The sequence below is a fragment of the Dipodomys spectabilis genome, unplaced genomic scaffold, assembly GCF_019054845.1.
Source record: "Dipodomys spectabilis isolate Male_0828 unplaced genomic scaffold, ASM1905484v1 ptg000147l, whole genome shotgun sequence".
Classification (NCBI taxonomy): domain Eukaryota; kingdom Metazoa; phylum Chordata; class Mammalia; order Rodentia; family Heteromyidae; genus Dipodomys; species Dipodomys spectabilis.
In genome coordinates this window covers 7625984-7641938 of record NW_024870824.1, presented here as the reverse complement: position 1 = coordinate 7641938, position 15955 = coordinate 7625984, and the positions used below count along the sequence as shown (strand labels likewise).

The 15955-nt window shown below is 48.4% G+C and overlaps 3 protein-coding genes across 6 annotated transcripts; 2 read left to right on the top strand and 1 right to left on the bottom strand.

Annotated features, from left to right (window-relative positions):
- Nucleotides 1-22: 22 nt before the first annotated feature.
- Ndufa2 (NADH:ubiquinone oxidoreductase subunit A2) lies at nt 23-4263 on the top strand. The gene is made up of 3 exons (XM_042691991.1): nt 23-173; nt 292-398; nt 4071-4263. Exons 1-3 carry the CDS (start codon nt 73-75, stop codon nt 4160-4162), a joined length of 300 nt encoding a protein of 99 aa, XP_042547925.1. The 5' UTR covers nt 23-72; the 3' UTR covers nt 4163-4263.
- A 205-nt stretch (nt 4264-4468) lies between these two features.
- On the bottom strand, nt 4469-11448 carry Tmco6 (transmembrane and coiled-coil domains 6). Of its 4 annotated transcripts, XM_042691987.1 has the most exons (12): nt 11327-11448; nt 11065-11177; nt 9517-9632; nt 9229-9412; nt 8348-8452; nt 8120-8205; nt 7795-7911; nt 7467-7578; nt 7175-7361; nt 5549-5643; nt 5123-5290; nt 4469-4878 (listed from the first exon to the last, which is right to left on the bottom strand). In XM_042691987.1, exons 1-12 carry the CDS (start codon nt 11409-11411, stop codon nt 4768-4770), a joined length of 1479 nt encoding a protein of 492 aa, XP_042547921.1. In that variant the 5' UTR covers nt 11412-11448; the 3' UTR covers nt 4469-4767. The 4 variants fall into 4 exon arrangements, with proteins under 4 accessions (XP_042547921.1, XP_042547922.1, XP_042547923.1 ...); XM_042691988.1 differs by lacking the exon at nt 5123-5290; XM_042691989.1 differs by lacking the exons at nt 11065-11177; nt 11327-11448 and having other exon boundaries at nt 9229-9299; nt 9517-9601.
- A 1770-nt stretch (nt 11449-13218) lies between these two features.
- Cd14 (CD14 molecule) lies at nt 13219-15094 on the top strand. The gene is made up of 2 exons (XM_042692057.1): nt 13219-13451; nt 13545-15094. Exons 1-2 carry the CDS (start codon nt 13449-13451, stop codon nt 14670-14672), a joined length of 1131 nt encoding a protein of 376 aa, XP_042547991.1. The 5' UTR covers nt 13219-13448; the 3' UTR covers nt 14673-15094.
- The last annotated feature ends 861 nt before the right edge of the window (nt 15095-15955 follow it).

Below are 15955 nucleotides of genomic sequence, written 5' to 3'. Positions count from 1 at the left end.
TGGAAGAGGCTGAAGGTTCCGTTATTGGTCTGACTGGGAAGGCCTGGAATTGGGCTTTCCGTACTAGCAAAGATGGCGGCGGCCGCGGCTAGTCGGGCGGCCGGAGCGAAGCAAGTCCTTCGTGAGATTCGCATCCACTTGTGCCAGCGCTCGCCGGGCAGCCAAGGGGTCAGGTGAGGCGTGGCGTGGTGAGGCGGGAGGGCTTCGGGACGTCGGGGTCATGACCTCGACCTCCCCAGTGTTTGGGGACGCTCTGCCCTAGGACGCGCCGCCTTGTCTCCGACCCCGCAGGGATTTCATCGAGAAACGCTATGTGGATCTGAAGAAAGCGCACCCCGACCTGCCCATTCTAATCCGCGAGTGCTCCGACGTGCAGCCCAAGCTCTGGGCGCGCTATGGTGAGTGCTGGGACCCCGGCTGGAAGCTCGAGAGAGGGCCCTGGCCAAGGTCACGAGAAAAATGTGGGAAGAAAGTACAACCAAAACCTCAGCCTTGCTGTTGCTAACGATGAAGTGCACATTCACAGCGCTCTATGATGCCTTGCCTTTGGGTAACACACACATTTGAGTCTTGCAGGTTCGTAGCGTAGGGATTTCTGTAGATCAGAATAGTCTTCAAAGCCTGTAATCCTAACTACTAAGGAGGCTGAGATCTGAGGATCGATGAATGAAGTCAGCCCTGGCTGGAAAGGCTGCGAGACTTATCTCCAGTTAACCACCAAAGGGCCCAAGTGTAATTGTGGCTCAAGGGGTAGAGCGCCAGCCTTTAGCTAAAAAAGGAACAGCGCCAGGCCCTAATTTCATACTCCAGTACCGGCATGCATACGGGTACACAAACAGTAGGCTTCAAGTAGAAAACATACTAGTCCATTACCATCGATGAATGCCCTACCAAACTAGATGTGGCAGTGTGGGTTCAGATACTTCGTGCTAAACCTGTGTTGTTTTCCTGCCTAAATCATACCTAATCCTCAATTATGCAGGTGGAAAGATTAGAAAAGACAACTTTAGGGGCTGGGAAGGTGGCTCAGTGGTAGAGCCTTTGCCTTGCATACCTGAGGCCCCGGGTTCGATTCCTCAGCACCACATAAGCAAAAAGAGAAAAAGCCGGATGCCGGGCGCTGGTGGCTCACACCTGTAATCCTAGCTACTCAGGAGGCTGAGATCTGAGGATCGCGGTTCAAAGCCAGCCCGGGCAGGAGAGACCTATCTCCAATAAACCACCAGAAAACCGGAAGTGGCGCTGTAGCTCAAGTGGTAGAGCGCTCGCCTTGAGCTGAAGAGCTGAGGGACAGCGCCCAGGCCCAGAGTTCAGGCCCCCACGACCGGACCCAAAAAAAAAAAAAAAAAAGACAACTTTATAAAATATACCTAAAATTATGCAATTAGTGTTTAACAGCATTATGCCTTTTACATTTTACCTCCTTTTCCTGGAGTGTACCTCCCAATCTTCCATGGCAGACTGGCTCTTATTCACTAAGGTTCTAATTCTGTTTAACCTCATATATTCAAGCATTCTGCCAGACGCCTGGGGCTTGCAGCCTGTTATCCTAGTTACTGAGGAGACTGAGATCTGAGGATTGAGAGTCAAAGCCAGCTCGGGCAGGAAAATCCATGAGACTCCTCTCCAGTTAATGACCAGACAACTGTAAGTGGTACTATGGCTCAGAAAGAAAGCTCTGAGAACTCATCCAGGCTGAGTTCAAGCCCCATGAGAGAACAAAAACAAAAAACAAACAAAAAAAACCCACAGGGATTCTCTGACTAGTCATTCAGCATTACCCTGGCCTTATAATATTTTTTGTAGTTTATACGAGATAAGCAACTTTCCTGATCTCAACCTTCTAAATAGCTTACAGGTGCAAGCCACCATGAATAGTGTGACATTTCTTTTTCTTGCTGGACCTAGGGCATAGGCACAGGCCAAAGTCACTGTCCCTGAGCTTTTATGCTGAAGGCTAGTGCCCTACCTCTTTGTGCCACCATATTTAATTAGAGATGAATTTCACAGACTTTCCTGCTTGGGTTGGCTTATAACCTGGATCCTCCTATTGCAGCTCCTTTTTTTTTTTTTTAATTTTTAAATTTTTATTGCAAAGGTGAGACAGAGGCATTACAGTTACAAAAGTCAGGTAAAGAGCACATTTTTTTGTTGGTGGTGGTGGTGGTGGTCGTGGGGCTTGAACTCTGGCCTGGGCGCTGTCCCTCAGCTCTTCAGCTCAAGGCTAGCACTCTACCACTTGAGCCACAGTGCCACTTCTGGCTTTTTTTTCTTCTTGCTTATGTGGTGCTGGGGAATCGAACCCAGGGCCTCATGCATGCACGGCAAGCGCTCTACCACTGAGCCACCTTCCCAGCCCCCATTGCAGATTCTTGAGTAGCTAGGGTTACAGATGTGAGCCACTGATGCTGGACTATGAATGGTGTGATTTTATTTATTTATTTATTTATTTATTTATTTATTTATTTATTTTGTCGGTTGTGGGGATTGAACTCTGAGCCTGGGCGCTATCCCTCAGCTCTTCAGCTCAAGGCTAGAGCTCTACCACTTGAGCCACAGCACCACTTCTGTTTTTCTTTTCTGATGGTTTATTGGAGATAAAAGTCTCACAGAATTTTCCTACCTGGGCTGGCTTTGAACCACGATCCTCAGAGCTCAGCTCTTGAGTAGCTAGGATTATAGGTGTGAACTGCCAGTGCCCAGATTTGAATGGTGTGATTTTAATCCTGGTTTTTAATTATACCCTGCCCTAGGAATGTCTGGGGGCAGAGAAGAAAGAATCATATCTAAGGCAATTGGTTCTAACAATGTACATCTTTATATGTCATATACAACTGTTCTTTGTTTTGTTCTTTTGTCTTGGGTACTGTTCCGGAGCTCTTTGGTTCGGTTAATTGGAGATAAGAGTCTTGTGGATTTTCCTGCCCAGGCTGGCTTCAAACCACTCTTCTCAGATCTCAGCTTTCTGAGTAACTAGAATTACAGGCATGAGCCACCAGCACCAGGCAAATAATAACTGTTTGAAGAAAATAAAAAGGATTTTTTAAAGCCCATTGACTAGAAGAGATGGATACAATTAACCTCAACATACTGTGCCGCACATTATGTTAGATAGGCTTTTTTCTTTTTTTTTGACTGGTCGTGGGGCTTGAACTCTGGGCCTGGGCACTGTCCCTCCCTCAGCTCTTCAGCTCAAGGCGAGCGCACTACTGCTTGAGCCACATCACCACTTCCAGTTTTCTGAGGTTAACTAGAGATGAGTCTCATGGACTCTGCTTCCCGAACTGGTTTTGAAATGCGATCCCCCAGATCTCAGCCTCCTGAGTAGTTAGAATTACAGGCATGAGCCACCAGCACCCAGCATTAGATGTACTAATTTTTTTTTTTTTTTTTGGGGGGGGGGTCCAGTCGTGGGGCCTGAACTCTGGGCCTGGGCGCTGTCCTCCCTCAGCTCTTCAGCTCAAGGCTAGCGCTCTACCACTTGAGCTACAGTGCCATGTCCGGCTTTTTTTCTTTTTGCTTATGTAGGGCTGAGGAATTGAACCCAGGGCCTCAGGCATGCAAAGCAAGCGCTCTACCACTGAGCCACCTTCCTAGCCCCAGATGTACTAATTTTTAAACACACAGCAACCAATGTTAGCCAGACTGTCTAGGGATTGCTCATAGTGGTTAATAATAAATGTCTTAAGATCTCCTTGAGGGCTGGGAAGGTGGCTCAGTGGTAGAGTGCTTGCCTTGCATGCATGAGGCCCTGGGTTCGATTCCTCAGCACCACATAAGCAGAAAAAGCCGGAAGTGGTGCTGTGGCTCAAGTGGTAGAGCACTCACATTGAGCTGAAGAACAGAGGGACAGCACAGAATTCAGGCCCCATGACTGACCAAAAAAAAAAAGATCTTGAAACTTTCTAATTGTAGGCATCCTGAATCAGCTAAAATGAGACTCCTGGATTAATTCTAACATTTACCTTTATGATTTTAACAAGACTCTGAAGTAGGAATAAATTATAGAAGTATAATTTCATTAGTCCTACTGTTCAGAGTACATAGTCACTGTTCTCTTTCTTCCTCAGCATTTGGCCAAGAGAAGAATGTCTCTCTGAATAATTTCAATGTTGATCAGGTAACCAAAGCCCTGGAGAATGTACTAAGTGTCAAAGCCTGAAGTCTCGCCACTGTGAATTATGAGCAAGAGTACCTGGGCTCTGCTGGATTAAGAACAATGTGGTAAAATGTGTTCTCTTACTCCTTATAAAGCTTAGGCTGTAAGTGCTGCCTTCAGGATGTTCTTGTCCTTATTTTACCCTCTGCCTGTTACTGTGCAATGACCACTGAAACAAAGCAGTTTAATATAAAAATAAAACTTTATTTCTTCTTAAAAACCACCACCTGCTATCATTGTGGGACATGTCAGTTACTAGTCAAGAAGCTAAAGAAAATAAAGTAGAATCGAGTCCACTCCCTACTTTGGCTACTTAAAAAGCCATTAGGTGCTAAAGCAAAAAAAAAAGAAGGGTGGTAAGAATAGATTGGCAACAGAGATGATCTTCTGGTCCTCAATGCTGTACATTGTGGGTGCAGAGGTGGTGGTGTTTGCAGGGGTGGATTCCAAAGATCTTGGCTTAGTTATAAGAAGAGAAAACATAAGACCTCATAATGATTCTAACCCACAAAGGCTCCTTAGTTTTCTGCCAAAGAAAGTAGGCCAAAAATATGGAGATTGGGGGGGAGAGGGTGGATGGGAAAGGCACTCAGCATCAAGAATCCAGATCACCTATGAAGAGCTGTCTGCCTGAGAGCATGCACCCGATCCTGAAGCTGGGTCTCCTGATGCTTTTCCAGGGCCTGCAGCCCTGACTGCTGGAGAAAGGCCTGGGCAGCCTGGGGGCAGAAGAGAAAAATTCAACACCAAGGTCCTTGTGCCCTGAGTCAATTCCCACAGTTGCATGGGTTACCCCACCTCTTGAAAATAGGTATACTCCCAACTTATGAAGGTTCTGAACCATGGCCCACATAGACTAACCCAGCCCAGAGGGAAAAAAAATAGTTTTAACTAAAAGAGAAGACTATGATGAGACTAAAGGCTACTGAGTAAGGGAAATTAGAAACCAGTCCAAAAACCTACCTCTGGCTTATAAAGGAATAGAAGCTGCAGCAGTTCCAAACTCTGACCTACTACTTCAGTGTCAGAAAGGGCCAGGATGTCCAGCAAGCAGGGAAGCAGGGGCCCTGGCCATAGCCGCTGGCAATAAGCTGAACCCTTCTCTGCAATGTTGCACAGAACCCTAAGTACCTAGAAACACAGATACAGTCCCCAGAGAGATGGAAACCAGAGGTCACAATTACAACTACTGTGACTACATGCCTAGGCACTAAGCCAATTAGACAAACCTTGGCTGTTTGCTGTGGTTAGTAGATTTACTTCAAAGCTAGACTGGTCTGGCTCTGAAGCTATACCATATCACCTGCCAGCCCTCATACATCTGAGAGCCTTTTCCCCTGTTTACACCACAACTACAAAATCTCGGACTTCAATGTTCCTGATACATACCAGTATGCTCACCACATTAGATAGTGGCAACAGCTTCAAGAGGGGTTCAATCAGATCCAGAGAGAGCAATGATGTACAGAAAGTAGGACTGTTTGCTGGAAGGGAAAATATCAGTATGAAGTACCCTGAACTGGGGCTTAAATTGCTATTTTCCCATCCCTAATCCTACCTACTGTAGCCTAGGCCATAAGGACTTAGCCCCTTTGAAGGTTCAGTCCCTACTCAGTCTGGAGCAAGCACTGCCCTGCAGCCTCCTGGACAAAGAATGCTTTTCCAGGCCGGGAACCAGTGGCTCATGCCTGTAATCCTAGCTACTTAGGAGGCTGAGATCTGAGACTCAACTCCAATTAATCATCAGAAGTGGAACTGCGGCTCAAAGTACTAGGGCATTAGCCTAGAGCTAAAGAGCTCAAGGCCAGTGCCCAGACCCAGAGTTGAAGACCTAGAGTCCCATGCCCCTGGCTCTCCTCTCAGCCTGATTAGCAAAGTGTAAGCTCATCTATCTCCAGAGCTGTTAGTTCTAGGGTCTGGCTACTACTAGGAGGCTAACTAAGCCAGGAAGGGAAGGATTCCATGTTTGTGCTATGTCTGTTCCCAGCAATCTACCCAGGTGCCTGGGGTATATGTGAGCATAAGTTCAGGACAGTGGTGGTAAACATATCCATCTGTACTGACATGCCCTGGTGTGTCCACATAATGTGTGCATGGATCATCCCTGTTCACACAGGGATTGGGGAGCTCTATTTACTTTCAGTCTCCTTACTCCAGGAGCCCCATGAGATTCAGGTTGGCCACCTGTTCCCAGAATCCTGCACTATGATTAAGTCAGGTGGAGAGGCCTTGGCTAGCTGGATTTGTAGGATGGTGAGAGCACTTCTGTCTGAATATGTTTTTTTCTGATCAAAGCTTTATTGGAACATTATTTATTGAGGCCTCTTTGGGAAAGCCTAGGAACAAAGGTGGGAGGAGTGTGGAGCTTATATTCCCCTTTTCTTTACCTTAAGTGAGGGAGGATAGGGGCCCTGAGATTCTTTCATAACATCCTGAAGGAACTGAGGCCTAAGTGATTGACGGGGGATAAGAAGAGACCACGTAGCAGCCGTGGGTAGATGAATAGGTAGTCCCATCACTGAAGGCCCCAGGTGCCCCCATCACAGATGGAAAGAAATGGGTTGGGGAGTGTAAGGCCTTCACACAGGATAGCAGGTAGGATGAACAAAAGGAGCATGCAGGGCCCCATCTGGTGTTTGAAGTCCCCTGTTCCCCAGAGCTCTGTACTACTCTTCAATCTCCACTTGCATAACAACTTCTCCCTCCTAATTTTTAATAAATATTTTGATGGTATTAAAATGTCCAAGCCAAGCACCAGTGACTCACACCTGTAATCTTAGCTACTTAGGAGGCTGAGATCTGAGGATCGTGGTTCAAAGCCAGCCCAGGCAAGAAAGTCTGTGAGACTCTTATCTCCAATTAACCACCAGAAAACCGGAAGTGGTGCAGTGACTCAAGTAGTAGAGCACTCACCTTGAGCTGAAGAGCTGAGGGACAGTGCCCACTTCCAGAGTACAAGCCCCACAACCAACAAAAAAAATAAACTGTCCAGTGTAAGCAGATTGTGTTGCATACCAGTAAGATTGTTGAGGAGCCACAGGCCCTCAGGAAGCAAGCTGGGCTGTTTCTGAAGGAAGAACTGGAAGAGGATAAATAAGGCTACTACAACACGCTCATCTTTTGGCTGCATTTGGTATTCCACAGCCTCCACCAGCTCCTCAGCTAACAGGTTGCTTAGACACCGAAGCACAGGACATATGAGCTGCAAACACAATTGTAAGGTCAAGTGTTAGGAGAAAGGTGGTATACAGACACCAGATGGGCAAAACATGACAAAATGTCACTCAGACCTATGCTTTTCACCTACTAGTTCCAGTCCTTCATCCTCCATTCTTTGGACAGCCCCAGCCAGGTCTAACAGCAACAGCTCCAGAGTAGACAGAGCCCCACGGGTGATGAGCAAGGCATTGTTGACCTGGCTGAGCAACAGGAAGCAAGCAGTCACTATCTAGTCAATCCCACCTTTAAGCTGGAAACAGCCTAAACCGGTAGGTCTCCTGGACAAAAGAAAGGACTATAGAAAGATGAAAATCCACAATCACAATTCCAGAAGCCAAATTCAGTTCAAAGACCTAAGTGACATGGAAAAGAGCTCCACAAAAGGTCTCTGGAATTCTCCAAAGTGACCCATGTACCTGCAGATGATGTAGTGAAGGCACCAGGCAAATTCCACAGCGACCCCAGGGTTCAGCTTTGGACCTGGTTGCATCAATTGCAGCATGTGCTGGGGGAGAGTGGAGTCCAGGACAGAGCTGCCAGCAGAAGCAGAACTGTGAGGAGGAGTCATGAAGATGCATTGGCATCTTCCCAAACTCTTAAAGCAAATGGAATGGTGTCTAAACCCACAGCTCTTCCTAACCAGATTCACATTGAAGTTTAAATGTGCAATAGCTTTGGAAATCTGAGCTGATGAGGAATCCATGGGCTAGAATACCAAGAAGTAGATACAATTTTACTTACCCAATAATCTTCTCTGGAGCTTCCTTGGCCTGCAGAAGCTGAGACAAGGCATATCCAAGGGCTTCCAGCACAGCCATGTGAGGGGACTAAAAGTACACAGTGTAGGGAACTGACTCTGAAACTGGGTCATAAGGTCTCCAGAGACTTTCACCCCTTAACCAACAGAGGTTGGGCACGTGGATAGATGAGAGGGAAGGCTTGTGAGGGAGGGAGATTGGAGGGACTCACCTGGATGCAGGTAGCAAAGGCTAGAACAATGCCCTGTGGCAGGAGCTGCCTTCTCACAGCCTCACTCTCCACGATGAGGTTTCCCAGTGTATACAGACACAGCTCCTGACAGGCAACAAAAGCACTGGACTGGACATTGAGCTGGGCTTATTTTTTTCCTCCAAGTAGTTCTTTATTGAGATCAAGTGATTACATAAATTTCACAGTAATGTGGCATAGTTACTTAGCTGAAGTCACAAACACCTTTTAACCTTCACAATGATAATCATCATCTTAATCTACAAAGCTTATGAACTCTATGAACTTAAACAATAAAACTATTTCTACTAAATCAGATGATATGTACCTTTCTTTCCTTTTGCTTAGTGTCAAGCTGGGCTCATTTCATACCAGCCAGGGATGAGGAACATAGAACTGCCCTGTTCTTGAAGTTCACAAGAGAGTGGGGAGCCAGGGGTTGGTGGCTCATATCTGTAATCCTACTGAGGAGGCTGAGATCTGAGGATCACAGTTTGAAGGCAGCCCAAGCAGGCAAGTCCATGAGACTCTTACCTCCAATAATACATACACACACACACATACACACACACACAGAAGTGGAACTGTAGCTCAAGTGGTAGAGCACCCACCCTGAGCAAAAAGGCTAAAGGACAATGCCCAGGATGAGTTCAAGCCCCAGTACTAGCATGAAAAAAAATACATATATATAAGAGAGAGGGGAAATGATGAGTGCATGTACTGCTGTAGACATCAGAGGAAACATATATTACTTTTTTTTTTTTGTCCCTATACTTGCCAGCTCAAACTGGCAAATGTAAATTTGTGCAAAAGCTCAATTTAAATTCTAATCCCAGAATAAGGTAGGAAGGGACAGGACTTACTATGAATTCTGAGCTGTGACCAGAGAGGTAGGTGAGGAGGTAGGAAGTAGCTGGCAAGCAGGCTTCAGCCACTGCAGAGATTTCAGAATGAGAGAGCTCATGAAGGCACCGGGCTGCCTCAAGCTGCAACAAGGCCCGGTTGCTGGTCAGGAGCCCTACCAGGGTCCGCATACTGCCCTCCAGCCTACATGAGTGAACATCAAAACCCTGCTAAGCCTGTAGTCTATCCCTTCCACACTTTTCTATCCTCTCAGAGTCCCAGCAATCACTTACCCCACCCACACTGACCTGATGAAGGTCTGTTGTGTCTCAGGATGCTGTAAGCCTCGACGAAGGCTGACCAGAGCCTTTTCTCTCTCATTTTCATCTGTCCCTCGCTGGGCTAGTGACAGGAACTGCTTGACCTAGACCAGGACACAATTGCCAGAGACAAGATCTAAGTCCACATCACCTGTAAGACCTCCAATATCAAACCATTGTCATTGAAACTAATATGATTAATAAGCACCATTCTTTGTGGGACAGTAGACTGACAGATCAGAATTGGGTCCTGCCACTTGCCACACAAAGGGATCTGTCTCATAATAACACTAAGAATAAAACTATCTACCCTGACATGTTATTTCAAACATAACATTAAAATCTCTCATCTGGCAAAATCTACTCCTTCAGTTTCTCCATGCAATGTACACTCCAGCAATTGGTGTATTTTAACATTTCCAAGATTTTCATGACTTACTCAGCTGGAATATCCTCTCCAGATTCCCTCTCCCTTTGGGTTTCTTCTCAACTGTCCCTAGAAATGGGCTCTTCCTGGCTTGCTTTGGCACTTAGGAGTCTCCCTTCTGCACCACGTTTCTTTTCATTATGTAAAAAGTAGGACATCTTTCTCCTAAAGTGGTCTATAAGCACTTCAAAGAATTCTATTTTGCCTCAATGCCCAGCACACTGTTCTATCACAGAGCATACAATAAATAAGTAATCTAGCCAAGGAGTAAGTGCCCTGTAAACTAGGTAGGTAAATACAGGCAATACTAAAACAAGGTAAAACCTGTGTGTGCTGAACTTTTTCGTTTACTCATTCGATACAGAACATCTATATTCCAGATACTGTACTCAGGAGGGAGGAAAGGAGAGAGATTGCTAAAAAGTAGCAGAGGCACAGGAAAGTGGTTGGTATATGGCTTCAGTAACTGAAAATGGGACAGTGGTTAGGGTGAGTAAACTGACAAAGTTGGAGGTTAGACACATGCTGAGCTTTGCAGGTCACAGGAAGGATTTGGGTTTGGTTAAGTTGGAGGAAGTTAGCAGTTAGATCATGTTGAGCTATGCAGGTCACTGGAAGGATTTGGGTCTGGTTTTTTTTGTGTGTGTGTTTTGTTTTTGCCAGTCCTGGGGCTTGAACTCAGAGCCTGGGCACTGTCCCTGAGCTTCTTCTGCTCAAGGCTAGCACTCTACCACTTGAGCCAAAGTGACACCTCCAGTTTTTTTCTGTTTATGTGGTTCTGAGGAATCAAACCCAGGGCTTCATGCATGTTAGGCAAGCACTCTACTACTAAGCCATCTTCCTAGTCCTGGGTGTGATTTTTGAGTGTAGGAAGTGTAAACGTTCTAGGAAGCTACTGTATTATCCAGAGATGGTGGTGACAACTGCACGGACGAGGCACGCAAAGACTGGAGCACAAACGGCTGGGACAGGAGGGTGATGAGCTGATGTGGAGAATCAGCTGATTCCAGTTTCCCGATGAGGTGCAGAGTGGATGGTGTTCAAGTAAGGGTCAGAGCCTCAGGCACCCGCGGGAGTTTGGCAGCACACGCCCCTCCGGGCCCCCTCACCTCCGCTTCCCCAAGAACCACGGCGCTGTTTGAGCTCCCGGCTTCCTCCTGCGCATCTTCTCTCAGCAGCCTCTTGCTGACCAGGTGCTGCTCCCTCCGCGCCTTCCGCAGTGCTGCGGTCAGAGGAACCGAGGAAGCCGGCTCAGCGTGAAAGCACGGCGCGCGGGACCTGAACCCGCGCCTCCCACTCAGGGATCCACTCCTTTAATCTCCAACCCGCACCCCCCCCCCCCAATCTCCCACCTCCCTAGTCCTCTCGCACCAGCCTCCCGCTCCCGGCGCCGCTGCCGTAGCTCCTCCACTCCGCAGGCCAGCGGCCTGAGGCGACTCTGCCGATGACTCCACATGATGGAGCTGGAAGATAGGCAAGGAGACCAGCAAACCCGTCAGCAAGGTCTCAAAGCGTTGGAAGAACGGCTCGGACTGCGCAGCCGCGACGCAGAATCCGGAAGACAGGCTGGGAGGGTGGGGCTGAGCGCGGAAATGAAGGCGGGACCCAGCGCGATGAGACCGGCGGTGGGGCGGGGCCGATATCGGGGGGCGGGGATATGCTAAGCAAAAGGCGGAGCCCGGAATTTCTGTGCCGTTATTTCAAGGGTGATCTATCTGCCCCCTCTTGACCAGTGTATCAAGCTAGTCTCCTGTCCTCCTACCAACTCCTGGTATAACTGAGATTACAAATTGCACACCACCAGACCCAGTTTATTGCTTGAGATAGGGTCTTTCTAACTTTTTGCTTAGGTTCCATGCTCTCATCCACCCATTCTATGGCTGGGGTGGGGCCTGGGTGTTGCTACTTCCTCCAGTAAGAACTTCCTGGAAGTTCTTAGGCAAAAGCCCAGAAACTTGGACTGAAGCATCTGCTCAAGCAGCTATAGCTTCCTGATAGACCTTTTGGCATCTACCTGCCTGGCAACACTCATCCCTATAAGAACCAGCCCAGTGTCCTGACTTCTACAGGGCTGGCTGTTTCCTTCTTCAGAGCCACTATGAGTTTCTGTAAGTGAAGATTTCTCCTCTGTAAGTGAACTGTAGTTCAGGACTGAGGTTTGCTTCTACCATCTACTGGAGTCCTTGAGGGACTGTATCTCAATCATGTCTCCATTCCAGGGCTTCCCTCCAACTCTGGCACTTGGTAGAAAAAATGATAGCTATTCATGGGAGTTAATATGAAAGTTGGGCTCTTTTCTTCTTTAGCTTGGACCTTTCTGTTCAGAGTGCCTCCTGGAAGGTGCTGGTTTTTGCAAAGGAGCCAGATTTCAGCGACCTGAGTTATCTTAATATAGACTCTGGGGAAGAAGGCTACCTTCAATGACATGGCTCTGAACCAAGAACTTTTCTCAGAGAGATACTCTTATCTCCAAATTAAAAAGCCTAAGCCAACCCAGGCACCAAGGGCTCACACCTATAATCTAGCCACTCAGAAGGCTGAGGTCTGAGAATCACAGTTTGAAGCCAACCTTGGCAAACAAATCAGAGACTCTTACCTCCAATTAACCAGCAAAATCCTGGAATTGGAGATGTGGCTCAAATAGTAGAGCATCAGCTTTGAAAAGAAAAGCACAAGGCCTTGAATTCAAGTTGCAAGATTGGTACGTGCACCCCCCCCCCCCACACACACACCAAAGCCCAGAATTTCCCCCAAGTCTTGCAACTTCAGCAATACAGCTAGGATTCTAAGCCTGGCTGTTGCCCCAAAGTTAGTTATTTAACATTGAGACATATTCATATCTTGATCCTCAGGAAAGTCATAGAGACCTGCACCGGCAGACTCAGGCTCTCAAGGAATGCTCAACAAAGGCACACAGGGGCCAGTGTAGTCTAAGAATTCTTTGAGATAGGGGAAGAACTCCTCAGTTAAAAGGCAGTATAAATTTACAAGACTTTCAGCTAGTTCTTTCTCCAAGAGTCTAGGGGAATGGATTGTTAGGGTTGTTGTAAAAGTACTGTCTCTATTCCCATCCTCTGAGACATTTGTTCCTGGCCTAAGGTACTGGTAGGGAACTCCCCTTCCTCATACCTTCCAGACAACCATGAGGTGCCTGAGTCATTCAGTCTGCCTGGCATCAAAACCCCTTAATGCCCTAAAGAGTCCTTTCTGTTTTGGTCCTCCCTCCCACCCTGCAATACTTCATTGCAATGTATCCTAGAAGGAAGTGACTGGCGCTGTGGGGAGGAATAGAAGGGGGGCAGTGACCAGCGTGTGTACAAAGGAGGAAACAGAGTGACCTCCCAGGATTACATAAACTCATCGAGGCTGCCAAAAAGTTAGGACAGATAGCCGTGTGGAAGTTAGGCTGGAGAGCCCTGCTGTACAGGGGAGAAGCCGAAGTCTCTCCCTGAGCCAGCCTGGGCCATAAAGGCTTTCACAGGACTTTGTGAGCATGGTGAGTTACGCGATTTGGGGGTGGAACCACCGCCACTTGAGGACCTCCAGGGACAGGTTAGGAGCCTGCCTGACCTCCGCTGTCTCCCTCCAGGAGAGCGTGTCGTGCCTGTGGCTGCTGCTTCTGCCGCTGCTGCGCCTCTCTGCAGCAGCCACAGCGGATCCCTGCGAGCTGGATGATGAAGACGTCCGCTGCGCTTGCAACTTCACCGATCCGCAGCCGGACTGGTCCAGCGCCCTTCAGTGCGTGTCTGCGCTCCAGGTGGAGATTCGCGGCGGCGGCCGCAGCCTGGAGGAGTTTCTAAGCCGTGTGGACCCCGAGGCCGACCCGCGGCAGTACCTTGATGTAGTCAGAGCCCTGCGCGTGCGGCGCCTGACTCTCGGGGCCGCACGGGTGCCTGCCCCGCTGCTGGCCGGCGCCCTGCGTGTGCTAGGCTTTTCCCGCCTCAAGGAACTGACGCTGGAGGACCTAGAGGTAACGGGCACCGCGCCCCCGGGGCTGCTGGGGGCCACCGGGCCTGAGCTCACCACCTTGAGCCTCCGCAACGTGTCTTGGGCATCCGGAGGTACCTGGCTAGCCAAATTGCAGCAGTGGCTCAAACCCGGCCTCAAAGTACTGAACATAGCCCAAGCACACTCGCTAGCCTTTTCCTGCGATCAGGTCCGCATCTTCTCGGCCCTGACCACCCTGGACCTGTCTGACAATCCCGCTCTGGGTGAGCGTGGATTGCTTTCGGCCCTCTGCCCTCACAAGTTCCCGGCACTGCAGAGTTTAGCGTTGCGCAATGCGGGGATGCAGACGCCCGCTGGCGTGTGCGCGGCGCTGGCCAGCGCGGGGGTGCAGCCCAGCCACCTAGACCTCAGCCACAACCCGCTGCGCGCTACGGCAGACCCTACTTCTTCCGAGTGTGTGTGGCCCGCCAAGCTCAGCTCTCTCAACCTGTCGTCTGCTGGACTGAAGCAGGTGCCTAAGGGACTGCCGGCCAAGCTTCGCGTGCTTGATCTCAGTTGCAACCAGCTAAATAGGGCGCCTCTACCAGAGGAGCTCCCCACGGTGGGTAATCTGTCACTGCACGGAAATCCCTTCCTAGCGCCTGGAGCTTTCGAACCCCAAGAGGACAGCGAGAACTCCGGCGTGGTCCCGGCCTGTGCACATTCATCCCTGGCGGTGGGGATGTCTGGGACGCTGGCTCTGCTCCAAGGAGCCCGGAGATTTGCCTAAGGCTGCAGGAGAAGAATGAATGGGCTTAGTTTCCCCAAGTTTCCCCGAGGGCTTTCAGAACAATCGCATTCCTTGACTAGTCAAAAAGATGCACTAGCTTTATTAAAACCTTAAACCACAGGTCCATGTCGTTCACTCAACAAACCTTTACTGGGTGTCAGTTGTGTGAGTTGATATGGCTGTCTGCACAGTGTCAGGTGGAAAAGTGTCAGGTGGGGAATCCACTAGAAACCCGTCCTGCCCTTCCCAGGAGAAGAATTTCAGAGACATTTCTCAACAGAATTGTAGCATGAAAGAAACAACAATGTCTGCGGGGAGAGGGGGGAGGGACTTTCCAAACTGGCACAAAATACCAAATATTTCCTCTTCCATGCAGTCTCTAAGAGCCAAAGATAATAAACCCGAGTCATTTGTTTGTTTTATACTCTTTCTTTCTCCCTTATTCCAACAGGGCCCAAGGTGCCTCCCGTCCCATATAAGGTATAAAAGTCATGATTCCAGGGATCCTCTGGTGGCATTAAATTCCTCTGCCCCCACATGTGTGGTGGCTTTTACTGTGTCACTTCCCCATAATTTTGGGGATTTGAGCATGGAGAAAAGAAACAAGGTATGGTCCATCTTCAAACTAAGATCTTTTGTTCTGTTTTATGAGTATAACCTTTTCAGGCTAATTCTTTGATTTGCAAATAGGATATCTCAGTGCATTCACAACTGCAGAATAGACAGAATGTGCCCTGGAACCCCCCTCCCACCCCCTTTTTTTTATTGTGAAAATACCCTACAGAAGGGTTACAATTACATGGGCAAGGTAATGAGTACATTTCTTATCAAGCATTGTTGCCTCCTCCTTTGTTTCCCCTTACCATCCCTTCCCATCTCCCCCCCCCCCCCATCGGAAACCCCTTTAACTCAGAGACTCAGAGATGTCATCTACTGAGGTACAGTTTACTACATTGGAGGAGCAGCCACATCCACCAGAGATCGTGATTGCTACCTGAAAGATTATTAGACTTTGCCAGAGAACCACGAAAACATTCAGGTACAGAGAACAAAGAAAGGTTTATTGCTGGGAAAGGGGCTATCCAGGTACAGAGAACAAAGGTTTATTTCTGGGAAAGGGACCAGCAAGTCCCCTTCTCACAAGGGAGAAGAGAGAAGAAGCACCAGCTATTGTCTGGGGTGACCTATATAACCTAGGAGTCTTAGAAGGGGCAAGGAGGTGGAGATCCAGTGTGAAGGTGTGGGCCAGGGGCTTCATCATCACAGACTAGGATTTATGGCAG

Bases quoted from the DNA above. Each gene is read 5' to 3' on its own strand.
- Tmco6 (XM_042691987.1), bottom strand. From the start codon at position 11,411: ATGTGGAGTCATCGGCAGAGTCGCCTCAGGCCGCTGGCCTGCGGAGTG. The intron at 11,178-11,326 runs GTGCGAGAGGAC...CTCTGACCGCAG, and splicing joins GCGCCGGGAGCGGGAGGCTG to CACTGCGGAAGGCGCGGAGG. The intron at 7,912-8,119 runs GTAAGTAAAATT...TTCTGCTGGCAG, and splicing joins GCTCCAGAGAAGATTATTGG to CTCTGTCCTGGACTCCACTC.
- Ndufa2 (XM_042691991.1), top strand. From the start codon at position 73: ATGGCGGCGGCCGCGGCTAGTCGGGCGGCCGGAGCGAAGCAAGTCCTT. The intron at 174-291 runs GTGAGGCGTGGC...CCGACCCCGCAG, and splicing joins CCGGGCAGCCAAGGGGTCAG to GGATTTCATCGAGAAACGCT. The intron at 399-4,070 runs GTGAGTGCTGGG...TTTCTTCCTCAG, and splicing joins CAAGCTCTGGGCGCGCTATG to CATTTGGCCAAGAGAAGAAT.